Source organism: Taeniopygia guttata, chromosome 3 (genome assembly GCF_048771995.1).
Source record: "Taeniopygia guttata chromosome 3, bTaeGut7.mat, whole genome shotgun sequence".
NCBI classification, from domain to species: Eukaryota; Metazoa; Chordata; class Aves; order Passeriformes; family Estrildidae; genus Taeniopygia; species Taeniopygia guttata.
This window is the reverse complement of record NC_133027.1, coordinates 77,119,707-77,147,244: the sequence shown is the minus strand read 5'-3', so window position 1 is coordinate 77,147,244 and position 27,538 is coordinate 77,119,707. Positions and strand designations below refer to the sequence as shown.

Below are 27,538 nucleotides of genomic sequence, written 5' to 3'. Positions count from 1 at the left end.
CTGTAATGTAGCAGTGAGATTTTCTGCTGGTTTCAATGATCCTACCTTGGTAGTCAGAGGCTTTTACCATCATCACTAATGTTATTTTGAAGATTACTTAAATAAAAGAGCTCCCTCCATTTACTTCGTATGGATATGCAGAATTTACATTGTTAGTATTTAGTGACTTCTGGATATTTTATTTGAGAAAAATTAATTAGATATCCAGTAATGGGTAATTAACAGATCTTTATTCTTGGTCTCTCCTTTTCAAAATTACTTTTACCTTTAGAGAATACACAGGACTAGTTGCATTAATAGGGTCACCCCAAACTCTGTATCCACATTAACCAACAAAAAAGTACATGGGACTTTAGACCTGAGAACCTGACTATTAATTGGGCATAAAACCATATCAGCCATAAATCAACTATGAGTACTGACATGGCAAAGGAGTCCAATAGAGGACGTAGACACAAAACAGGGCAAAGCAAACCAAATACAGTGGCTTATTTTACCTGCATTAACTTCCCTTCTGCCCCTATTGTGCAGTTATGTTTCATATGATCTGCAAACCAGTTATTTTTTAAACTTGTAATCTTTCCTTTATATTTGACAATGGTTTTAGTCCATTTAACTTTTATATTCAACTTACTGACATCACTTATTTATATATGCTAATTAGCTGTGAATGAATATAGCTATGGCCAACAGAGCATTAGGAAGAAACCCCACACATATAGGCATAATTTCTCAAGTTTTTTGTCCATAATTTGTTGCCATTTATTCTTTTGGCCAATGTCAAAACAGAACAACATTCCTTCTGCATTTAGAAACTCTCATAAACATAAAACTCTTAGATATATCAATCAAAAATCATCTTATGAAGTAAACTTATAAGGATACATACCTAGGACACATATCAATACCCTAACTGAGAGATACATACAACATGTGTTGACCACGTCAGTGTGGTTTTTTTAAGGACAATTTGCAAATCCAATGAACTGATCTCGTTTCATTTAGTGAAAAACTGTTATTATAAAAATCTGTTCATTTAAAATGCAGACTGCAACACACAGAAAGGCACAGTTCATCTTTCACTGATAAACTGTATAGAAAAGACAAAAAACTGGGCAATGATCCTATGAAATGTGCTCTGACTTACTGTGATGTGTGATACTGTATTTTATATAATGTAATTCATGAGCCTTGCAGAGACATTAAAGCATTGTGCTAGCAACCATTTTGCTGTTATTTATTTTAATTTATTTAACTGATAATTATTTTATAAAAGTTCAGTTTACTTTCCACAGATTTGTCTTTGGTTAACACTTTTTTATTACCTTTGAAGAAAATAAAAAATCAGCCAGAGCTATCATTGCCATATTCTGCAGTTGTTATTTATCTGAGTTTCTGTATTAGTTTGTCCTTGCCCATAATTTTCAGAAGAGTTTTGTCTAGCCTGAGTAAAAGTTCTTGAGTCAGTATTCTGGATGGTTAAAATTTATAGCATTGCTGTGGCAAGTGAGTACCGTACTAAATAATCTTAGTAAACATAATACTCTTTTTCTTTAGTGGGGAGAAGTCTAATCTTGAGCTAAAACCAATTAAAAATTTAAAAACCAACTAAAAATTTAGTTGATTTCCTAATGGCTTTGGTTTTTGAAAGGAGTTGATTGAAACATTTTTTAAGTTTGCTATGCAAATTCCAAATACTTATATTATTTATATATATATTCATAATATTATTGTCTTATCTTCATGTGTATTAGTGGTAGGATTTTATATTGGCAAACACTGTCACAATATGTGTAGTATGTTCACATCTTAATTACATGTATGTAAATGTAGGTATGCCTGCAAAGTAGATCTACAAAATGTAAGAAGGATTCTGGGATCTTGGGAAAATTATTTGAAATTGTTTCTTTGTGGTTTCCAGAATTAAAGACTACTTTTAAAATAGAAAAATGCACTAATATAATACTTTATTTTTTTCCTTCTTAAACTTAAATAGACTCTCAGTAATATACACTCTGTAAACAAATTAAAAACCTCTAAAACTAAACATTTTCAGCATTACAGGACACATGAATTTTCAAGGTTAATTTAGCATTGAAACAAAAGAAATACATAAAATATATTATGTCAAAGAGAAAAAGACCCATGCTCTGATATTTAAAGCAAGGTTGCTAGTAATGGTTCTAATTAGAAAATAATCCTTTACCAACTTGTTCTGTTGCTGAGTCAGAAAACATATTTTACTAGAAGAAATTTCACTTTAATTTAGGCAAAAGATAATTGGATTTACCCACACTAGAGAAGCTTTTTAATTTTTTAGATTTAAAGAAAAATTTTATCTGTTACTTTTCTAACCCAACAACAAAAAAAAAAGCCTTTGAGTGTTGTAGTCCATTTTGATGTTTTCCATTTTACCAAAACTACTCCATTCTTCCAGGGACTTACTCTGTTTTGCTAAAATGAAAACAGTTTGGAAAAAGTTTCCTTGAGAGAGCAGATAAATGCTTAATAAAGAAATCAGAACTACATCAGGAAGGAGTTCTAAATTCAATGTCTAAAGTCATTCAGGCACCTTGAAGTGCTGTATTGGTATACCTAAGAATATTTTTTATGGATTTTGAGAATTTGAGAAAGATCTTTTGAATTACCTGATCACTTTGAGTGTACTCAGTTATCATAACACTAACATTGTACCCAATGTGTGAAGAAAACTTCTGTATAGACTGGCGTGGCAGTGTGTGCAGAAATCCAAGTTCCTATAACTTGATACCACAAGTAAAGGAATATGCCACAAAGAACCAAAGGAGTAATTACAGTATTTAAGTTTCTGTTGAATTTGTTCACAGCATATTATTTAAAAAAATTCAGCAAAGATCATATGGATGTATTGACTGAAAGTCATCTAAAGTCTTCTTTCCAACTGTTAAATGCCATTTTCAATTACCCAATTATCAATGTAAAAGTTCATGTTCAGGTGTCTTGTTTCACAGACTTCCATGTCAGATGCCACAAGCCACACTAATCTCTTCCCAGACTGGGTCTTTTTTTAGCTTTCTGAAAGTAATGTAGTCTAATCAACTCAACTTCCGTCTTAGTCTTAGTCTTGATTGATCTGCACCTAAAGTTTTCCTCATATATACTATTAGTATTAAAAAGTTATGCTGTAGGTACACACTTTGTGGTAACTGGGGAGTGAGGCTGCAGCCAAGCCTCATCCCTAATGGGCTACAGCTGTGCAAAGCAGGTGACCAGGATTGAAGGTATGCGACATGGAGTGCCCAGGTGCACTGACCAATCATGAACGGGAACAGAAGGCACACAGGTGCAATGCATGAATATGAGAGGTATAAAAGGTTGGGATAAAGAATAAGAAGGGTAGATGCTTGCAGCCCTCTGAAGTGCAGTGATGTTGCTCTGTATTGGCAGACAGCTGAAGCCTTCTGATGGGGTGTGATGTTTATCTGTATGGGTTGAAACTTTCTGAAGTTATATGATGTTATTTTCTCTGTTGTGGGTGTCTCAACTGTGACATGCCATGGCGTATGCTGCATCATTATGCAAGGCAACTTCTACTGGATTATTTTTTCAGTGTTCTGTTCTTTATTCCATCTCAGTTTGTATAGGTTATGCCAGCATCCCCATGTATCCTAGAAAGCTGACAGGGTCATTCATATCACAGTGTGACCTTGAGAATTGACACAGCGCTGTTTAAACGCCCAGATAGCACAGCCCCTGCTATGATTCTGTCTAGTGCTCATTGGCCTAGATAATGCTCGTCTGTGATTCAGGATAAGCATCTACTAAGTCTATTCACACTATATAATTTCAAGTCAACTACCTGGTCTTGTACAAAAAATTTAGCTGTACAGAAGTTCTCTTCCATACTACTGAGCATCAGGCTCAGAGAATGACTCACACCCTATTTTGGTTTTAAGCATAGATATGGTTCATGCAAACATCTGTTAGCCATGCTGTTGCTTATGAGTTCTGAAAATTATGTGCTAGTCTGGAATTTTGACTTCCTTGAACTAACATGGATTTTCACAGGGGGAGGATTTTAACTTTTCTATGGTAACACAGACAGTTAGTTCCAAAATCTGACCTTGACATTTTCACTGATATCCTATCTACTTTGTTTCATTGCTTGCTATTGGAATAAAACACCTTCACAAGTGTTTGGTGTCAGCCAGCAGGTGGTGCATTATTCCCTTCCACTTCTGGGTTCTGTCACTATCTGGAACTTGTTCACTTAGTATTTTATTTACCTGTGTGCAATTAAATACTTCTGGGGACCTTTCAGTGTTGCTAGTACACAGCCTCAGCTATTTAATTCCAGCAGGTTATGACTGAAAATATGAAGTAACTTCAGAGCACTTTCCCAGATCTCTTGGAAGCCATGGGACAGAGGATTTCTGGTTTTTGGCCTCATCTCCTCAAGATAGTTATCTGCTCCAAAACTGCTCTTGGTCAAGCACCCTTGGAGGAAATTTCCAACACCATGAAACTACAAGATATTAATTACATTTATATGTCAAACTTGATAAAAATTGGGTGGATGGACACTTCTTGTTGTGCGTTACATTGTAGAAGGTTTTGTGGTATTTTATGCTATAGTTTAATTATTTAAAAAAATAAATCTTCAGAGAGTTCTATTTAACTATTCCCACATACACTTTTTTATGTGTCTTTATCCCAATGCTCTTCTTTATCTCTAACTTTTGTGCTTTGTGTTATTTTTATTAAAACTAAGTAATTTCAAGTTACTTTGGCAAACAGCTATGCATGAAAAAAAAGGCAAATAGAAAGGAGAAGAATGTCAAAAAATAAACTAAATAATTTGACCACTAGTTTCACTAATGGGATACAATCAGTTGATACTCTCCTGATATACCTTCACAATTCTTTAAAAATAACATGAGGTGTTAGGCTTCATCCTAATAAAATGGTAGCAAATCGTCTTTGAGCAAAAGAATATTTATTCCAAAAAGACAATTTTATATTAGTTCTTTACTAGTGTACTGCAGTGTATGTGTTTTGTGGGCACGAGCAAACTGGTGCATTCTTCTTATGTTTAAAATGAACTTCATACTGCATGAAGTAAACAAATGAAGATCAGTATATTTTTCTCAGAAGGTAGTGGTAGAGTCTTGCAGCCAGCTCTGTATAGTCCTTCTGCCTTCAAACAGCCTTGGCTGTACCTAGCCTCCTCCCCTTGCCTGGGACAGTCTTAGTGTCTTTGCTTTCCCTGTCAGAGAAGAGTTGTCCACTGGTGTCTGACAAGGTGTTTGAAAAATTGAACTTTTTTCTTGCAATGCTAATCCTCTGTGTATTCTGTAGTAAAGGACAAGAGCTTTTCCTCTGCTTCTTGCTGGTACTGAAGTGAATCTGGGGGCAGGTTCTTAGATGTTGCAGCTGAGGGTAGAACTTAATCTACCACCAGGCTACAGACCTCAATAGAGTTGCTAATTCCATTTCAACTCTCAGTGTAGGTGTATATACTACATGTAATGTCATGTGGCTTTAAAATATGCACTTGATCTTTATATATCATGTAATGCTCATATTAGGCAATTGCAAACATGAGAAATGAACAAAACACAGAGAAATTATTATTCTCCTTTAATCTAAAGTTTTACATTACTGTTCTTGTGGAACTCTAAAAACATAATAATCAAGTAAAGAAAAAGGAGAGCAACTCAGTTTTCTGAAAATGTGTCAGCAAGCCTCTGAAGAGCAAGAAGGATGTAAGTAGATAAGCATACAGTCTGCAGTAGCAGAAATACTTTTGTCTGCTGCTGAGGTTATCTTGTGGTCCATTGTTTGTTTCCCGTGAACAATTCTCAGGTATATTCCACATTTGTCAGAGTCATGTTTACAGAGCCCTTTTCTCAGAGTGCTTAATCTTCTACTTATAATGCTTTCCATCAATTAAAAGCAAGGAGTCCTTGAAGTGTAGTCTACAAGTATTTGCTGCATGGAAAGAATAGTATACTTTACATGCATTTTTAGAAATCAATGGACTCAGAAAGTCTAATGTGATCAGAATCCAAATAAATAAGAACAAATTAGCACTTAATTTCCTTTTCAGTTTGGTATGTTCCTATATACCAGTTTTTCCCTGTAATTTTCAATGATGAATCAATGAGAATAATTGCTATATATTTTAGGGTGAATTGTTGATAATGACAAGTGCAATCTCATGACTGCCTTGTGTAGTAGCCTTAATGCTTTCCTATCTGTACTACAAATAGCTAATACATTTTAAATAATATTTAGCCTTTTCATAGCTGCAACATATTGGTAGCTCAAAATGAACAATTAGTTGGCTCAACTCTATTTCCTGTCGCACTGATCAACTCCTATACTGTAGCAGAAGTCCTTGCTGTTAGTGTCACTTCAATATTGCACATCATACTTTAAGGCCTATATCCTGTAACCCAGGGGTTTATTGTTGTCCTGTTTTTTTCCTGTGTGATACACTGTTCCTCCTCTATATTTCATAAAACTTTCCTGCTCTGTATTGAGTGAGGTGTCTATTTTAAAAATTTAAATCCCAGCAGTGCAATTAAAAAGACTTACGAAAATGCAGGATTAAAATCCCCCTCCTCACAGAAATGTGCTAGATTATCTTCTGGATGGCGTGGCTTACAGACTTAGATATTCACATTTCTTTAATAAAAATAATTTCTGAAGTTACTTGTATAGGAAGAGATTTCAGACTGCATTTTTTTCCTCTCTCTCTAGCTGGAGAAGACTACACAAATTTGTATCCTCCTTCTTGCCTCCATTTCTGAGCCAGTCATTGATCCTCTACTTATTAGGGAATAATATGACCTTCATGTTGACTATTAATTTTCCTCACCTCAATAACTCCAGTAAGATTAGATTGGCACCTTCAGCTGTGGCAACTGAAAGAAAATGTTATGGTATCATGCTGGTTTCAACTGGAGTAGAATTAATGAACTTCACAGTGGCTGATATGGAGCTGTATTTTGGATTTGTGCTAAATGGAGGGTTGATAATATTGAGATGTTTCTGTTAATGCTGAGTAGGGTTTACACAGAGCTAAAGCCTTTTCTGCTTTTCTGTCACACTGGTGAGGAAATTGGCAGTGTGTGGGGGGTTGGATGGGGACACAGCCAGGGCAGATGATCCAAACTGACCAAAGAGATATTCCAGACCATGTGACATCATGCTCAGTAGGTAAAGTGGGGAGGGGAGGGAATTTGGAGTGATGGTGTTTGTCTTCCCAAGTAGCTGTTATTTCTGTAACTAATATGGAGGTAGTAGAAAGTACAGTAAGTTCAAAATCATTGTGTATTGACATTTCTGTATTTTTAGGGTTTTGGGTTTTATTTTTACATGTGGATTTATTTCAAAGCTAAATTCAAATATCCAGTATAGTAACACTATATGACATTTATTATTGCTTCTCTTAATTTATCCATAGGATGCAAATATTTCTTTTGTTATTTAACTTCTTGTTAAATATCTATAGAATCTGTTAAAGAGTCTCTAAATATAGTTTGGCTGAGTTAAATGGTTTCTATTGTGTCCCATGCCATTATCTGTATATCTTCAGTTCTAATAATATTCCACTTGTTTTAAGATAAGTATTTTAGCATTTCATTGCAGAATGGGAAATACAGTCACAACTGTATTTTTTTATTTTGATAAGACACAGGTGATTACTTAGACTAAACATCTTTCAATAGAAAATCTTTGTAGTATGACCCTATTGGAAGGTGAAACAAAGCAGACTAAAAAGAATTTTTATTTGCTATAAAAAAACCCACAAACTTCTAGGGACTAAATGCAACAGTGGAAGTGTGTTTTGAACCATAAGCAAAATTACCATATTGAAAAGTCTATCTAGGCAAGTCTAGGAAATAGTAGTGAGCATTACTTGCTCCATAGTGAAGAATAAAGCTGATATGTGATTATGAATCAAATATATTAAAAGCAAGAAACCAAAAACTGAAATGCACAGACTTCATCTTGACTAATTGTACAGGATATTGGAAGAAAAAAAAAGAAAGGTTGAAAGAAATTTTGGAAGAAAAAGTGGAAAGGAAGTTAAAAACTGAGACTGCTCAAAAATGTTTTTCTTTTTTTCTTTTTCCATTACCCTAAAAAACAGACATTAAAGTAAATCTTATGAGAAATTATTATTTTACAAAAGAATCCTTACAAAATCTTTACAAGCCTTATAAAAACTCCTGTTTGTCCTTATCAACCCAACAATTTCAGAGTTTCTTAATTTTAATGCCTTAGACCAAGACATGAGTACATACATAGATATATTTCTGGGAGATCAAATCCTGTTTGTGGATAATCAAAGACACTGCATTATGTAATCAGTTGTATGAAATGAGATGGAAAATTATGTGGCTTAAACACTACTTTCTAAAACTCGTGTTTTTCTTACAGTTTACTAGATTATTTTTAATAGAATTCTTTAAGGAAGACAAATGATACCATTATTGTCAAAGTTCTTCTATACCTTAATTTCACTCAAATAGTTTTTCTTCATCTATCAGGCAGATTAGCCACAAATCTTATTTTTCTATTACCAATCTAGAATATTTATCTGATTGTTCTTTGCCTCAGCAGACTTGCCATTCACTATGGGCTGCTTCGTAGGAACAGATTCTCTCCTGGACAAACTGACTGTGGTTCTGCCATTAGTTTCCTCCTATCTTGTACGCTAGTTTTATGTAACAATAAAGCAGTACTTATTAATCGTGTTTTGTTTTTCACGTAGGAAGCTTTTAAAACACATAAGGATCCTGAAAGTTGCATGAAATAGAAGATTTTACTCATTCTATGTTGCTTTTGTTATCTAAGCATATATTATACATTATTTTTTAATAGTACAACTTTACTGAAAATTCAGAGGCTGTGTCTGCAAAATTTACAAACCACTAGTACAGAAGTTCATAAGAATTATTGTGAGATTTCTTCTTAAAATCCATAGCTACAGCATTATTTTCAGATGTGGAAAATTTTGCCAAGAATTTGAGTATTAATCAGTATTTTTTTGTGGGTGGATATAAAACACAAAAGGGTGTTCTAGGCACAACCAGAAAAATCACATTTTTCTTTGAACAGCTGTATAATAGCTACTTTCAAAAGCTAAATAGTAAACACAGAAGGAAAGAGTTTCACACCACAGAATGCAAGACAAAATATTTCTGGCTTGCATATTGTGCGAGTTCTTATAGAGCAAAAAAAAAAAGCTAAGTAAAAATTGCCTGTGTGCTTGGACAGCTGAGATTTCAAGAAATAAGTTAGAAATCAGAATCATTTTCAGAGCCATGCTAGTTGCCAACCATTTAGGCATTTGGAACTAATTGAGGATATAAAAGATTATACACAAATACTCTATAATCTATGGCTTGTCTATTTTGTAAAAGATTTCTTGTAATAAATCTTTTGTGCTATGTGTAAAATTTGAGTTGTTTTTAAATCCTGAGATAATATTTACCTTAAAGTTGCCATGTATATGTAATGTGCAACCATAATACAGTTGATAGATAAAGATAATATATTTTATTTGCCAATTGTTACTGATGAAAAACATTGACAAGCTTTTGAATACAGAAGCTTTCTTCATACCTGAAACAGAAAAAGCATATTTCAAGCACAAAAAAAAAAAAGGAAAAAATTGCACGGAGTATCAGAAATGCCAAATCTTGGAGTAGAAATATAACTGGCAGTTACAGGTAGGGAGGTATTAATGAGGTATTAATGAACTGAGAGAAAAAAACTGAGACGTGTGTTTGGAGCAAAATAGATGCAAATTCTGATTCAGTAACCTAACATGGATGTGTATCAAGGATATTTTTCACTGGGGAAATACTTTTTAATTTTGAAAGATTTGTCGAATACCCATGTAAGGAATCCATTCTAAATCTCATCTCAATAAGACAGTGTGGTAAGGTGTTTTGCCTTGGGAAACGCCTACCATTTATATAAAAAAAGACTTATTACTAATTGTATCTCTCTCTTTAACGTCTCAAGCTTTTGCCAGACACAAGTTGTTGTTACAGGTTTTGGTTTTGATTTTCTGAAACTAAAACATTAAATACCAAAAAATTATATATTACAAATTAAACATTAAAAATAAATACTAAAGAGAGTTTTATTGTCCTACTGACAGAAAACACAAAAAAATTGCTTCTTCTTGGTCTTGCTTTTTTGTCAATGATTTTTTTACCTCCTGGTCTGTTATTACCTGATACAACTTTCTTGTGACTTTTGGAGAAGTCTTTTATCATCTACTGAGTATTGCTAGGAGCATGCTGAATGTCCTGAAGAAATGCAAACCCGACCAATTTAGGAATTTGTGTTTTTAAATTTTTATTTTATTTATTAATAATAATAATATTTAATTTCTTTTTGTTACTTATTTTGGTTTTTTTTGAAATTTGTCAGAAATTGACCATGGTATAGCCATACAATTATATAGTCTTTGAATCATTAAGCTTGTAAAAGACCATGGAGTCCAACTTTTAACCCAGCACCAGTGCCATGTTCACTGCTAAACCATGTTCTCAAGTGCCACGTGTTTTAAACACGTCCATGGTTGGCAACTCCACCACTTCCTTGGGAAGTCTGTTCCAGTGCTTTACAATCCTTTCTGTGAAGAAATTTTTCCTAATATCTAAACTAAGCTTTCCCTGGAGCAAGTTGAGGCCATTTTCCTGGGTTTATACTGACTATAAAGACATCTGATAAAGACATTTGATTTTTTTTCTTGTTAAGCAAAAAGCCAATGAGAAGAAAATAACAGCTAAGCAAGCAATATATGATGTTGATAAAACATGAAGAAATGTGAGTTTCCTTTGTTCCCTCTCCAGCACATTCCACTACTAGGATTTGATTTCATTCACATCAGTGAATAGGTATTATGTAATTGCCCTTTTAATCTCCTATAAGAGATTAACAATCAGTGCATGGGAGGCTATGTTAGTATGTTATTGGCACTATGTCTGCCACTAGTGAGACACTCACAGCAAATGCATAATACTTACTTTCAAGTATCAGTTCCAGTTAATTATGTTTTACATGGCTTGATCTGTTTCAACATGAACAATTGAAGTCAGTAGCTAAGGCGTGCCAGACCAGGATCCAAATCTACTCAGAGTCAAGCAAAGGAGAAATATGAGCGATGGCCTCAAAGAGAATGTCTATGTGCTGCTTCCTGACTGTGTGATTTACCCAATTGTAGAGTTCAGTTCTTGCCTGCTTGTTCAGACTTCCACATTTCAAGTGAGAATGCAATTTCTGCTCTGAAATCAATGGATGGGGCTTTTTCTTTTGCTTAACCTGACAAATTTTATCTAGCGTATTTGGATCTTCAGTTTGGCCTATGTGACAAAGCATGTTAGGTCTGAAGAATCTTACCTGGATACTACCAAATCTCACTGGAAAAAATGGGTAGCAGCTAAGCTATGTTTCAAAGATGGAAGTGCATCCTTAAAGAGATGGATAGGTCTCCAAGTGATTTGGAGGATCATATTCATTTCAGAGAAAATTCATTGCTGTTGAGTTACTTCTCAGCTGTATTCAGAGCTTTGACAAGCCATAAACAAACTTCTGATTCTCCCTGGCTAGCCTGAGTGTCTGTGGTAAGGTCCTAATGGGTAAAAGAAGAAAAAGGGAGAAAACTAGAGTTCAAAATCCCTCCATAGCTTGTTAAGATTAGTATACTTTCTAATTTAGGATTGGAAGGAAATTCCCATCAAAAATAGGTACATAATTTCTCTAACTTTTCTTCACAGTAGAGAACCATGGAATTTCTTTATAATTTTGCTCTTTAAATTAATAGGAAATAAACTAGATCAATATTCAACAAAATGGGGAATTATATACAAATATGGATGATAGTGCTGTGTTGGATATTTGTTGCTCACTGGATTGTTTCTGTTATTGGTTGTTTTGAGTGTCCAAGTGAAGATATAAAAAATATAAAATTTTTTTGAAAGAGGCAGAGTATTGTTTTAAAATGACTGGTTTGAATTCCCATAGGTAACTTACCAAGTAAAGTGTGTAAGCAAAAATATAAGAATCTGGTACTGACTTATCAAGAAGTGAAAATATATGGGAGTATATTAATTTTTATTCTCCTCTTTAGTTCTAATATTTCTGTATTTTAATATCTTGTCATAAACCATAGCTGTGATTCAATATATACTGCAGTGATAAAAAATGAATTATTATTTACTAAACATGCCTGTGTTGGTGGCATGAATTATCTGTTGGCCTGATCACATTGTATTAGTACTGAAAAATTGCATTTATCTGTTTATTTATTTTGTGTTTTCAGGTAGACCTAGAAAACCTGGACTATCATTACTTTCTGCCTTTGTTCTTTGATGGGCTTTGTGAAACAGAATTTCCATATGAGTTTTTTGCTCGTCAAGGAGTCCATGACCTCCTGGAGCATGGTGGAAATAAGATTCTTCCTCTTGTTCCTCAGCTCATTATCCCAATAAAAAGTAAGTGAACATGTAGGAGAAAAATCCATAAATTGTATTTATAGGATGTAAATTTTTGAAAAGTTTCTAATTAGCTGTAAAATATGACAGCCTGAGCATCACATGAAAATTATTGCAAATGTGAATAAATTTTAAGATATAAGGCCAGAAAGCTTATGCCTTCAATCACCTGATATGTGCAGTATTTCAGAATAGACTCTCTGGTTAATGTTTTTCTTATTGCAAGATTGCTCTTGGTCTTTGGAAATGTGAAGTGACATTTCCTGAGCTGATTTTCTATACTTACAATGTAAGTCTTCTACTGTACAGACCAATTCATCCAAAATGATAGGAGAAATCAACAGATGGCATTTTAAAAATATTACTTTTGAAGGTTTTATATAGTCAAACACAGGTTTTTTTGTAGAAAAATTTTGTAAAAAGCAATAAATTATTTTAACAAAAATATACCAGTAAACTTCAAGTGTATTACCACTAAAATTTATTTTCTTGAGCCACCTAGTCTTTCAGATATATTGTTTTGTCCTTGCCTTTCTTTAGCTCAGTGAAGAGATACCTGAAGTGATATTATTCTGAACCATCATTTTTCTCTAGTTAGTTATGGTGATTCTTGAACCTGCACGCTACACTTATATGAATAGATGCTCATGTTTGTTAAACTTGGCTTCTTTTTTATCATTAATGGTATCATTGCTGTCCTTTTTCCTGTCCATGAGAAAGTTCAGCTTTAAATACAATTTTGTAAAATGGGAAGTGAATGTAGTTTGGAGCCTGATAATACTGAAATAATAGTGTGGGAAGGGTCAGAATTGTGGTTTTTCATTCAATTTTTTCTCAATTTAAAAAGATTGATTATAGATGTCAATATCTCTATATTAGTGTAGTTTTGAAAATGTCAAAAGGAATATATAATATTCAAAATTTTACTCTGTGACACTTGAGAAAGGTTATGAAAACAATGCTACCATTTTTTCACTCCAAAGGGGAAACACATAAAGAGAGGAATAATATAATTTCTTTAGAACTGTATTTCCAACATCACCCAAATATATTTACAGTAGAATCATGTTTTTTGAAAGGTGAAATAATTTCTTCAGGAAAGACTGCAAGTTTATGACAGCATCTCCTCGGTTGGGATTTAGAAGTCTTTCTGAGACCAGAATCTAGCTTAGATTTCATTACCTAGAAGCTTTAGCTGTTACACAGCATTTAGAATTGGAAAGAGACTGCTAGGTATGGGTATTTTTATGGGTCTGATATGTAGTCTTAAGCCATAATTTATGGTGCTGGAACACATTTAAGAATCTGCTAGCTAAATTTAGTTGTTGTTTGTGCTTTATTTTATCCTGAAGTACTTATTTTTTTATTTTAAGAATGCTTCTCCGCTTTAATGTGAAGCATCTGAGTGTTATCAATGCTAAAGGCTTCTTCCTAATTAAAGACATACTAATAGTAAAAGATGAGACCACCAGACTCTCCAGGAGTCTGAAAATGTGTACTTTTAAGGGTTTTTAAATTTGCAATGACTTCATAATACAGCAGTGTAGTCATAGCTATACATTTCTGTGACTTGGCAGCATCCACAATAAACTTAGATGTTTTACACAGATTACTGTCTCTAAAGTGTCCCACTGGGTGAGTTATTTCTCATTAACCAGTCTTCTTCTAGACCACTACCATATTTCTACTGTGAAAGAGTGAATCAATTGATTGTTAGACAAGGTAATACATATGATCGAGGGGGAAAGGCTAAAAGAAAGGTGGAAAAACAACTCTACAGGTAAAATGCTTTTAAAAGCATTCTCTGTTTTTCTGTTTTTAAGTTTTCTCTTCATGGTCATCAAAGGAATATGTTAGTAAAGACCTAAATGTTCTCTAAAAGCATTTAAATTAAATATTAGAATTCTGTATTATATTTTAATGATTTAGGGAGGAATTTGTCTTCCAGCCATCCTTGCTTAAAGATCACACATTTGAACACTATATCATTAAAAATGAAAATAATAGTTAATCCATCTGTGGGTTTTTTTAGGCCCAAATCCTTTCAATTTTTTTCTTATTAAACAAGTAGTGACTTAAAAAAAGACAGAAAATTGAAATTAGCAGGCCTGGATTCTCTTCCAAAATACCTGAAATATGATTAAAATAAAGAAGAATGATCCTTAGTTGAAAAAAAATTCTTTTTGTTGTTGTTGTTTTGTCACACTTTAAGGAACATTTTTACTGGAAATTCAGAGGAAGAAAAAAATCCATCAGGTTGGAGGCATTAATTTCTCAGAGAGAAAAATGTTCAAAATATATTTTGATTTCTCAAAATATAAATTCAGACTATATTGTATCATGCACTGGAAAAAACATTATAAAATATTTTATAAATACAGTCATTACATTACATAAAACTCAGCAGAAACAAATTAACTATTTATGTCAAACTTCTAAGGAATCTAACGAAAAATAAATAAAGCACAAACACAGAAAATGGGATTACTTAAGATATAGGACTTTTTGCTCCCTTTCATGGAAGATATAGGCAAACCCATTGTTGAGTTATTTCAACTTTGGCAAGGATATATAAATTGAGATATATGCCATATAGCAAAGAACTTTGCAGCATCATCATGAAAGTTCTGATGCACAATACACAAATATCATCTTTGCTGGGAAGATCCATATTGCTATTTTCATATTACAGGCAGGTAAAAAAAGCAGAAGAAGGAGGCTAATTTTGCCCCACATTTCAGATGGCCTTGGTGGCAGAGAGCTGAACCCAGGCCCAGCCCCCTGGGGTAGCAAGCAAAGATGTCTGTAGGTTACATGAGAGTTCCTTCATTTTTAGGAAACAGAGAAGTTTGTCTAGCCTTTCTATGTTTTTCTCTGTGGTCATTATGGGAATGTAAAATTCCTTTTGATGTTCATTTTTGGGAAAAGTTATTACTTTTAATATTACATTTCCAGTAAACAAATGTATCAGAAAAGCCTTAAGTCCTTTTGCTTGCTTTTGTTAGGCTTCTGCAACTCTGACTTCAGGGCTCCCCAATGATCTCTGCGTAAGACACACGTGCAGACATAAAAACTGAGGGAGCCAGGAGTTTCTACACCTTTGTCTATTATTTCTATGAGTAACATCAGGGACATGCAACAAAGTGTATGGAAGTACCTCCTCTTCTTTTAGTGGCAGCAGGCATTCACATTTTCTTTGCAGGCAATGTTGTTGTAGGAGTTTTCAAGCCCTGCATGCATCAAGTCACCAATTGTTCCAGCTCCCACACTCTGACTTTTGCTAATGCAATTTTTTGTGGAGCAACTTGGTGATATTTTCATCTATATGTAAAAAAAAAAAAAAAAGCCAAAGAACCCGATGCTAAAATAAATCTAAAATATTTTTAAAGTGGCATTACTTTTAAATTCAGAGCATTTCAAAAGTCTAATTTATAAATGCCCTCCCACAAATGAAGGAACAGTACAGACATTGGAGTGAATTGCTAGAAATTATCAATAGGAAGATTGTCATATAGCTTTGCTAATGAAGATAATAATGTGAAATTAAACACTTAGGTATCTTGGGTCACCCACTGGCCAGAATCTTCTCTGTTCTCTGCTGTGAATCCTAAAACAGATATGTAGACAATCTGAACTTAGGCCTAAAAGCCAGAAAAGTTCTCATCTTTGCCCTTGTAACTTAGAAGATGGAAGTATTGTTTCTACACAGTTCCAGTCAGCAGACCAGTCCTTCTGATTGAGTCCAAAAAGAATAATCTCCATCCTAAAGAACACTGAAGTTTTCCTTCTTGAGACTTTTACCATACTGTTAAACATAATTTCTGTGATAGAGTAAATCAAGGATGCTTTAAACTTTGTTTAAAATGTTTCATTAAAGTAATAGATATTTTTGTGAGTCAGATTTAAAGAAATTAATAGAGCATTCCTCTCTGTGTCACCTACAGAGTCCTTTTTAATGTTTAACAGATTTACAAAATAAACTGATTTCTGTTTTCTTATTTTTCACATTCTGTTTGCACTCCATTTCCATTTTTTTATTGTTCATTCTATTTGCATGAAAAATGTTGTCTTGAGCTACAGTTTAGTTAATTCCCATTTAAGGTCAAATCAGTGTCACTTTTGCATTTAGAGATGTAAAGTTAAATGTGTTGCTAGCAGTTGTTCTAAGCATAGTTATAGTTTTCACATATTCACAGTACTTAGGAGTATTTAATGACTGTTAAATACTACCTTTCACAAAGTTCTGCAGTATTCTTATGGAATAAATATGCTTTTCTAGTCTGTTGTAATTTTCTTTTCTGCAAATCATATAAGTTGATTTCTCTCACCTACAAAAGTCAAAACATTAATGTAATTGTAATTTTCCTCCTGGCTGACTGTTGCTCTTGAGAAACAATCCTGGTTATTAAGGTCACAGATTGAAAGATAAAAGTAAACAGGCATGCTTTTATAGATACTTTTAAAGAAAGTAAAGGTCTCTGATTTTTTTTAATTGTTCTGATATTCAAATACTAAAACATTTCCCTTGCAGGTTTCATTAACCAGTACAAGTAGTTGCAATTAGCTTTGTGTTAGATTCTTTTTCTCAAAACTGGTCATTTCAGGTATTTTCAAATGCTTTAGGAAGTAGATACTTTATTACTCCTCTTTTCTCTTTTCTGTGAGGAGAAACTGAGGAGAAACTGTGTTCCTTATTCAACAAAGATAAATCTCATCCATGTTTGGAAAATTAAATCTGTAATTAGCATATCTGACTTTTAAATATAATACATTTATAAATGTATTATATTTAGCATTTATTAGTAATGAATTTCATCTGCAATTTTATCACCCAGTTATTCTGTACTGTAAAGTCCCTTTATCGTTCTTCAAAGTCAGCCCTTGTCTTTGGCATCAGGAATAACTTGATATAATCAGAAATCTTTGTTATCATCAGTGAAGAATCTTCCATATCACCTATGGATCTAGTGAAAAACATGAAATTCGGCACAGATTCCTGCAAGGTCTTCCTAGTGTTATTCTTCCTCTGCAGTCATTTATTGCCCACAGTTGCCCACAGTTTTTCTCTGTCATTATTTCTATGGAAGCCGTGGAGATTCAGTGAGGGACCTTATTAAATTCCTTTTGAAAATCTAACAAAACTATCTTATCAGGTTTTTCTTGTCCACATTCTTCTTCTCCAAGGATCTAGAGAGCATATGGAATGCTAGATTAAGTTTTGCAGTACAGATGCCTGTACTACTTTGATTCTGCAGAACCTTTTTGTAAATGGCATCACATTTTAGTGATAGCAGACCTGTTTTCATCAGGAGGGTGGATACTCAGTGCAGTTTTAGTATCTTAGCACAGAGGAAGGAATGTACACCTAGGAATGGATAGAAACTCTAGACTGGCATGGTCAATGAGTCTGGTTTTGGGACTCTTTTCTAAGTGTTCTTTATACTGTATAATTAAACTAGGTCCACAAATGTTAATAGAATTCAAGCTTTATAGGAGCTGATCTACAGAATTCTACAATTAGAAGCACAACTAAAGCTGAAAGAAGTCATGGACTGACTTTCTCTTCCATATTCTGCTCTATCATGTTTCTTGAAAGCATCAATGTTTCATTTATGGATCTTAGCCTTTTCTGTGCCTTAGGTTTTGGCTTTACAAAAAAATGTATTTGATGACAAAATTGGCATACCCCTAATTTATCCTTCCCATCATTTCACTGTAACACATCATTCTTTCAGTTGTACAGAAAGAAACTTTTGTACGTCAGTGTTGTTATTTGGATCAGACTCTTACTGGACTTCTAAAAGGTACAGAACACAAGGTTCTTATTCTGGTTTTTATTCACTCTTGATTGAAATGCTGTGTTTTGTAACAGTTTTTATTACTGTAAGTTTAGCATAATACTATGACATAAGTACAGGTAGTTAAATATTATGCACTTTGAAGATTTTGGACAAAATTTTGTAAAAGAAGTATGTATCACTTTAATCAATTGTATTTTCAGAACACTTCATGTTAGGACATCTTTAAACCTGACTCTGTGAATTTAAAAGAAGCCCTTGATCACAACAGCCAAGCAATTTTCTCCCGAGTGTTTGATACCTCACAGGATACTCTAGGTATCTTGTTTTGCTTCAGGCAAAGAATTCTCTAGAACTGTTGCCTCATTTACCAATTGAGTGAGAGATATGAATGCAAAATAAATTGATTTTAATGTTTGGTTGTGGGACCGAATTAGAAAATGGAAAATGTTGGTGCACTTCTAAGCATAGATTCACAGATGTATTTGAAAAAGAAGTTTAAGAGAATTACATTATCAACATAACTTTTAATATAATTACCAAAATCTAAAGTTAGTAATTAGAGAACAGATAGAAGTTTAGGAAACTGATTTGATTCTGTAAAGCTCAGGATATCAATGTGCTATCTGGGAGAAAATGTTCTGATTTGATCTCTTCTGTGGAACTATATTGTGTCATGAAAAAATCCACTGTGTATTGGGAGAAATGCTGTCATGTTTCCTGGTTTATAGAATCTATCAATCTCATCTATCAAATGACAGCTGTGGCTTCTATTATAGACAATATCTGGGACTGAGATAGGATTTTCTGAACTGCCACATAAAAATAAAATATATCAACTTATATGAATTCTAGGCCTTTTCTTTGAGATAGAAGAAGTGTTACTGAATAAAAAGATTTTAATATTTTAAAATAATTTTTTCTATTGATTTATATGTAAACATCTAGCTAAATGGATAAGCAAACAAGTGGCATATATCTTAAGGAAAGTTTCTGCTCTTAATAGAAATGAACAAAAGAAACAAAATTTACATCAATTTACATGAATTGCCAATAAAATTTATCTGAAATTAAAAATACCGTGAATTAACATTGATGCCTTGTGAAGGCTTTCCTAGAACAGAGGCTAGATGGAATTACAGTCTTCACTGAAGTCAGTGAATTGGTATCTTGTCTCATTGCTAAACTTTAATAAACAGGACTATGGTGTTTTAAATATGCTTTCAAATTTCATAATTCTCTCTTACTTTGGCTTTGAATGGTAGAAACAGAACAAACACAGATACTGAGCTTTAAAATCAGATATTAAGCTGCTATCATTGTAAAAGTTTCTTTTATTTAAGACAGTTACTATGAACTTCAGAAAATATTTGTTTGGAACAGCTGCAGCAGTACAAAATAATGTATGTTTGAATGAAAAATACTTCATCATATACTTCAACTGGGCAATTATTTAAGCTGGAGAATTCCTTTGAAAAGCGTATCCTAAATCAGAAGTAAAATCTTCCAGTTTATACCATTAAAGTAGAAAACATCAAAGCTACCAGCAACAGAGTAATTTTAGTGGGTTGGAGTTTTTTGCTGCTTAAGAGAAAGTTACAGTAGTCTAAAGGACCAAAGAAAATATGTACCAATGAGGAGGGAATGTCCTCTCAAAATCCTTTAGGGAGCAGAAAGGTATCTTTAACTGAGAGGTAAACCAGTTATGGACTTTGCTGTTATTGTGAAGATCCATGTCTTACAGCAGACTTTTAGGCCAGAAAGCAACAGCCTAGAATGTTTTCTAAATTGGAATACTTTGAATATTATGCATCTTTCCTTCATTTGGGCTGTGTAGCTGTAGTGTACTGAGATTCCTATTGTAAGGAATTATTCCTGTGTAAGGATACTATCCTCAATTTCTGTCAACTTCTGGATATCACCAATATTTTCCAATGGATTTGAATGTGCTTTTTTCGTATACTGCATTAATATTTTCTTCCTTTTATTCATGTGAGAGAATGGTTTGCAGTGATAGTAGTACACAGAAAATAATTACCAGATTTTTAAAAGATAAACAGGTATTTGAAAGTGGTGTATCTTTGGGGCAGGGACTGCCTCTAATTGAAAGTTTATAAAGTCTCTAATATAATCAAGCTGGTGCTGGTTGACTGCTATGCATGGTGCAGTCCAAATATTTAAGAAGAATAACAACAGTTCTGTAGTCATAATGATCTTTCTTTTGATATTTAAAAGTGTTTTCCTAACACACACTGCCAATTTCTGCAATTTAAAGGGATTCGGGCTCAAGTTCTCAGTCTGTTTGATTCTCCCATAACCATCTGCAGCCATACCTCTGCAGACTGCAGTGTGTGCCCTAGTCTCATACCAGTACCAGGCAGCAGTGGGAGGTACCACAGCTGTGGGAGGTGCACCCAGGTAGAGGAACTCCTTAGCTTAGTGACAGAGCTCCAGGAGGAGGTGGGTAGGCTGAGGTGTATTGAGATTGAGAGAGAGAGACTGCTGAAATTGTACCCTGTCTTCTTTGAGAAGACACAGACAGACACAGGTTCCCTGTCCTTTCTCCACCTGGAAAAACAGAATTACTCAAGGGATAGGGGACAATGGTGACAAGTTCCTTTGCTGGCACAACAAGCACATCTCCTCTGGGACTGCCCCAGCTTCCCAGGTGCCCTAATAGGTTCAAAACTCTGCAAGTGGTACCAAACAGCATCAAGCATAATGGTTCATCCAGCATGAAGATGTCACAAAGGTTAAGTTGACCTGTACCCTGCATCAAAACTGCTTCCATAAAAAAGGAATCAACTGGTCATTTTAATAGGAGGGTTCCATCAGCAGCTAACAGAAGGTTCAATATGCAGAATGGACCCACTTCTTGTGGAGGTCTGATGCCTCCCTGGGGTCTGCAGGGGTTAAAGATGTGAAAAGAAAGCTTTCTCCCCTCAAATGGCCCTCAGATTATTATCCATTATTTTTTTTTTTAGGCATTCAGTGATAAAGTCCAAACAAGATGTCGGATGTCTGTGGACAACTAGACTTCAAGGCTATGGGACAACCAGTTGTGGGATCAGGAGTGGAAGTATTTCTCTCTTTTACCCTTCTGGTTTCAGAGAATGATAAGGAAAGAAATAGGAGGAGCAAGCAGATCACTATCTGGTTCTGAGGCTGGTGTCACTAGCAGGATCTGGAGTCTTTTGATCATGGGTTGGTTGAAATGACATGAGGTCTACTGTGTCAGAAGGGGAAAAGGATCTTTGCACAGGAGACAGCAGGGTTCATTGAAAGAGATTTCAATTAGATTTGGAGTGGGAAAGGAATCAAACAGAGCTCACTAGAGATAAGCCTGGGCACAGCATTCTACTCTTCAAGGGACAGTGCCAGTGAAGTCATTCAGTCATGTTTTAGTAGAGGTAGGGGATGGAGATCCATATGAGTGCTGTGGTGGCTGAAGGCCTTTTTGGGCACAGTGTTCATGTAATTATATCAGTTATCAGAGCAGTAAGGAGACAGAATTGCTGACTTGGACTTACAGAGAGCAGACTTTGGCCTGTTCAGGAGACAGAGACCCTTGGGAGGCAGTCCTGCAGGGCAGTGGGGTCCAGGAAGGCTGGATGTTCTTCAAGGAGAACATCTTAAAGGTTCAAGAGCAAATTGTCCCCATGTGCTGAAAGATGAGCCAACAAATGGGCCTGACTGAACAGAGACACTTGTCTGGAATTCAGGGGATAAAAGAGGATTTATGACCATTGGAAAAAAAGGCAGGCAAATGAGGAAGACTAGAAGGTTGTCATAACATTATGCAAAGAGAAAATTAGAAGTTCCAAAGCCCAAGTACATCTTAATCTGGCTGCTTCCATAAAATATAATAAAAATATTTCTATAAAAAATATAATAAAAATATTTATATAACTATATCAGAAGCAAAAAGAGGGCTGAGGAGAATCTATCTCCAATCTTTTACTGGTTGTAGGGGGAAGTATAAGGACAAAGGATGAAGAAAAGGCTGAGGTACTTAATGCATCCTTTGCCTCCATGTTTTGTTGTAAAACTAATTATTCTCAGAATACTCTGAATACCCCTGAACTGGAGAAAAGGATGAGGGAGCAGGGTGAAGCCACCATAATCCAAGGAGAAATGGTCAGGTACCTGCTTCTCTACTTGGACAGGGACTAGTCTATAACATCGGATGGCATCCATCCAAGTTCTTCCTAGGAGTGTTTGGACAGCCATTTCCACTTACATGGCATACTCTGCATGCCTAGAAATAAGGTTTCTTACAGTCTGGGACAGCTTCTAGAGTCCAGAAGTACTATTCCTGGGAGTGGGTAAAATTTTTTAAAAATTAATAAACAGTGATTTCTGACAATGATTAATTTTTATATCTCTTAATTAATGCGTGTGTATAAATAATTAATTTTACTAATTTGTAATAATTAATAAAATTTAATATAAATATTCATTCATGCTTGTATGCACAGCATAACTAGTGTACTTAAAATTGCCAGTGTTAGTGATAACTTCCCTGTTAGTTAAGTTAGCTATTATTTATGTGTATGACAAGTTAGTAATGAATAAATCTATACACTGGAACCCCAACACTTGCTTTTCAAACCGCTCTTAAATGAAAATGAATAATACCTGTTTCTCCCTAACAGAGTATTTCCCTACCTGAGACTTGGACCCAATCTTTAAAATTGTATCTGAGTATTTCTCTTTGCAAAAGAAGCCTTACAACATCCATCCACAAAAGCATGATTTGGAATAGCCAGCCTCTTTGCTGGAACTTAATGTGAGCATGCTGCATTGTTGGGCTTCCTGTTCACACATTATTATGCTCAGACACAATATGAAATTAAGTGCAGCCTGGTGACTACAGTAGGGACTATTGTAGAAAATTAGTAATGCGGAATTCAGTCTGTATATTCATTTAGCAGTACTCCTTTTACTTGGATGAGGTGTAACAATACCTTTATACCTTGGGCTTTCTGTTTTTTAACAGTAGGTTCAGTATGTTGTTCAGAAGCATGCCAAACGGCATGAAGGGTTATTATTTACTAGTTGATTTTTGAGAATTGTCTCTGTCCATTCACACAAGGAATCTGCCCTGCCCTTGGTTTGGAGATCTACTTCTGATTTTTAACACTCAGCAGGCATGTGACAAGCAGCAGAAGCAGGTGGGGTACAATGCATTTGCTTAGAGCGATGGAAAAACTGACATTGCCCCTTTGTGAAAATGCTACTTCATTCCCTATGAAATGGCATTCCTGTGCACTGATAAAACTCAGCACAGGAAATACTGAATCGTAGAATTGTAGGCTCACAGAATCGTGGTTTGGGTTGCAAGGGGCCTTTAAAGATCATCTAGCTCCAAAACCTTTGCAATAAGTAGAGATATCTTTGATCCTAATACTTCCATTTGAAGAGGCAGTTCTTGAAGAAGTTACTAATAACTCCTCTTCAAATTTTGTTGTATTCTTTGCTACAATTTTTTCTAAATTCTTATACTTTGTTATGGTGTCTTGGATCACATATTTATATATGTCTGTGTTTATAAAACATAGTAATGAATATGAGCTTATCTTTATCAGTTCTGTCTCAATGCAATCATGTAGAAGTCTCTGTAACTGGGCAGAACACTGGAGTATTAGACCAAAATATAAGATCATACAAAATCTGACAACTGCTGACAAATTTATCCAGCTGCATAATTTCAGAAATTATTTTATAAATAGATGGATTTGCAAGGAAAAAAATACACGTATTTCAAGCATGACTAATTTTTAATTACAAGAGAGAATGCAAAGTACTTGCTTTTGGTAAAATTAAAAGAGAAGAAACAAGAGGTTTTTGTGAAATGTCTTAGTGTCATAAGATTAGAAGCATGACACTGAAAGCTAAGAGAAACATCTAAGTAGGCTAGACAAAACCTTTTTTTTTTTTCCCTAGAATGTTTTTCTTTTGAAAAAAGCCTACACGGTTTGTTTGTTGGGGTTTTTCCCTATAAACATTTACTTCATTGTTCTGATTCCCAGAATAGTAGGAATTGTCAGTTGAATGAATAAAATGATCATGAAATAAATGAGTACAAACATACAAACACCAATTGTTGCAGTAGAATGCATCTGTTGTCAATCTTTGCAGGTTGTCTTGCAGTTGTATAGTTCCATTGGCCCCAAGTGGTACTTACTGAACATTTATATTTCATTTGTTTGGACCACGCCAGTATTATACAGGCAGCGTGATGGAATAATGAGCTGCATTCTTTAGGTTACTGAAGAGTCAGCACAAATTGTGGGAACAAATAACAATCAGACAAGGCAGTGTTTTATAACATCAGGACTGCAATCCATCTTTGGGATCTTTGTAAGCTGGGCTAATAAAGGCCCACTTACAATTCCCAACAGAGTATAGTTTAATTAAATTTGTCCATTAGAGGACTCTTCCCCCTCCCTTTACATTTTAGAAATTAATTCTGCTTTCTGCCTGTTGTTCTTTTTGCATCACAGATGCACTAAACCTTCGTAACCGAAAGGTCCTCTGCACCACACTGAAAGTCATCCAGCACCTGGTGGTGTCAGCTGAAATGGTGGGGGAGGCCTTGGTGCCCTATTATCGGCAAATTCTCCCAGTCCTAAGCATCTTTAAGCACATGAATGGTGAGTTATCCTAACAGACAGTGTCTTTCAACTCCTAAGGCAAAAAGGGGCTTGAGGCACGGTTAATTAACAATGTAGTTAAGATTTATTACTGTATATAAACTCAAATCCATTTGGAGCTCTAAATAATGTAAACTCCCCCTCTTGCTATTCCCTAAGGATGCACCGAAATTAACAATTTCATTTATTACTCCTTGCACGTACAGTTTATTTAACACAGTACAGAAGCAGTGAAGCAGTTCTATAATCTTCCAATAATTAAATTGTAAACTTTGTAACAGTCTTTTGAATACATTAATAAATTGCAAAGCTTTTTTCCTCCCTCAAACACGCTAGTTTAGTCCAGCTGTTTTATTCAATTCTGTGCTCTCCACAAGAATTTGCTGCTACCAGAAGGTTTAGGAGAAATTAAAAATAAAAGTAGAGATCAAACTAATTAATTTGAGGGTCAAGAAAACTCCATGTTATAAAAGATTTTCAAGTTAGATGATATCGAGCAACACAGTGAATTTGGAGTTATTGCTGCACACTTAGCAGGTTTCATTATAGAGAAATTTAGAACTAATTTGTATCTACAATTAAGTATGTGTTTTCTTTGTAGTGCAGATCTCACTAGTTTCAGTCTTTAATAATTGGTACTGTGAGTTCTATATACTGTGAGTACATTTATACCACAGTCATCTGCTGAAATCAACATGATGTATATTGCTTTAGCCAAATTAATTTTTAACTATTTTTGATAGTAAATCTATCTGTACTTATTTTCAATTATCTACAAAGTTACTGACTTAAAACTTCCTATTATTGACTTCTGGTGAATAGATGAAAAGAAATTAATTCCTCACAAGCTTTCAAAGGAGGGTTTTCATGAAATTAATGGCATTTTAATAGTTCTCTGCTGGACTTCTTTCTATTATACTTCCTGTTTGCATTACTACAGAATATAATACTTTATACTCACTCTTTAGCAAGTATAAGATTCAAATCACATTGAAAAATGCCTGTTCAGAGACTGACTTGAAGGCACAAATGAAATTTACATTTTAGATCTGTTTAAAAACATGTAGGACTCTGACTTTACTTAGTGAGAAACATTCAGTAACATGGAATTTCACAAATGCAACTTATTGCTGATGACAGTTGTGGCTTTCTAGATGTTGTGGGATGAAAGGTTATGAGTGAAATCTGTTGGCTGAACTTAAGCAATTTCAGTAGGGCTTCTTATGAATTGGAAGATTTCTGCCTTATAGATGTAATTTTGGTATCTGGCACAAAACAAGACTGTAAAAATGACTCTCATTGATTAATGAATATACCACACATGCTTTTTTCCAAATTTCCGCCTGAAGTAGCCCCTAAATTCTCTTGACTGGGCTTTTATACAGTGTTTTCAGATGAATAATAGGGAAAGCTCAGGTGTAGCCAGGTACATAGCTTGGCAAGTCATTAAATCCAATCTAAATATATCTTCAGTTCTGATTGTATTACAATACAATCAGCAAAATAAAATGTATTTTCAAGATATTTGCATGGGATCTGTGCTTTGTGAATTTGTGCCTATATAAAATGACACTAAATCATTATATTTGACATTAAAGAACTAAAGCCCCCACAAAAAATGAAAAGTAATATTTCAAAATTAACTGATTTTATTAAGTCATTACTTTTTTAGAAATAAAAATTCTGAAACTTTAGTATTTGAATGAATGAAATAGATGCTATTTGCAAGGCCAAGCATGTGAAACTGTTTAACTTCTTCAGTACTTGTATGAGGATGATAGGGAATAGTCTGTCTGTTCCTTCCACAAAAAGATTATGTTTCATTCCTCCTTCACTGGTGGTTGGCAGAAAATACAGGGTTCTTTCCTTCTCCTTCTATTTCACATAACCTAATAGGCAGCTGAGGTGAGGGTGTTTGCTCCCAGTTATAAGGAAATTGCAGACTGATCTGGACTATTTTCTTCACTGTTTATTGTTACAGGTGAAAGATGGGATAAGTGAAGTGTACTTCTTTCTTCTTTTCTGTATAGCTTTTGAAAGTAAGAACTGTGGTGCATCTTCCTGGACTTGTATGATTGCCAGTCTATTAGGTCAGACACTGAGGAAGTTTGTCCAGAATTAAGTTAACTGGAAGAAGCCATGTTTTAGTCATTGCCACCTTATTAGATCAGTATCTATCTGATGAAAGAAACTCTTTCCCAAATTCAGCATCTGTGAATACCACTCTTAGTAAACAAGATTATCGTTGAGAGAATATTAAAAAAAAATAATAATATTAAATAATTAAGGTGAACTTACCTGAAGTTCAAGTTACCTGGTGAGCAATTTAGGACAAACCAAAATGATTCTTCATGCAGTGTGTGTGATGTGAAGCTCTAGAACTCCCAACCCAAATTTCTTTAGATACAAAAAGTTTCCATACGTTAGGTGAAGGGTCAGAAATGTCGTACAAAGAGTAAATTTTTAATAAAACACGTGTCATTGCTATTGGTAATTTTTGTAAATTATAAAAAAAGGAGAGCACCGATGAAAATAAATTCGGAGTTTTAATCATTGGAAGCATATAAAACATGTTCACCCA

At 34.4% G+C, this 27,538-nt stretch overlaps 1 protein-coding gene across 8 annotated transcripts in view; it reads left to right on the top strand.

The window, feature by feature from the left end:
• The window catches only part of PACRG (parkin coregulated), a 228,822-nt gene that overhangs the window by 99,371 nt on the left and 101,913 nt on the right, over positions 1–27,538 (top strand). For all 8 annotated transcript variants that reach the window (XM_072926059.1, XM_072926062.1, XM_072926056.1 and 5 more), the window contains 2 exons: positions 12,332–12,503; positions 24,808–24,957. In XM_072926059.1, the coding sequence (XP_072782160.1) occupies positions 12,332–12,503; positions 24,808–24,957 (322 nt within the window). The remainder of the gene's footprint in view (positions 1–12,331; positions 12,504–24,807; positions 24,958–27,538) is intronic.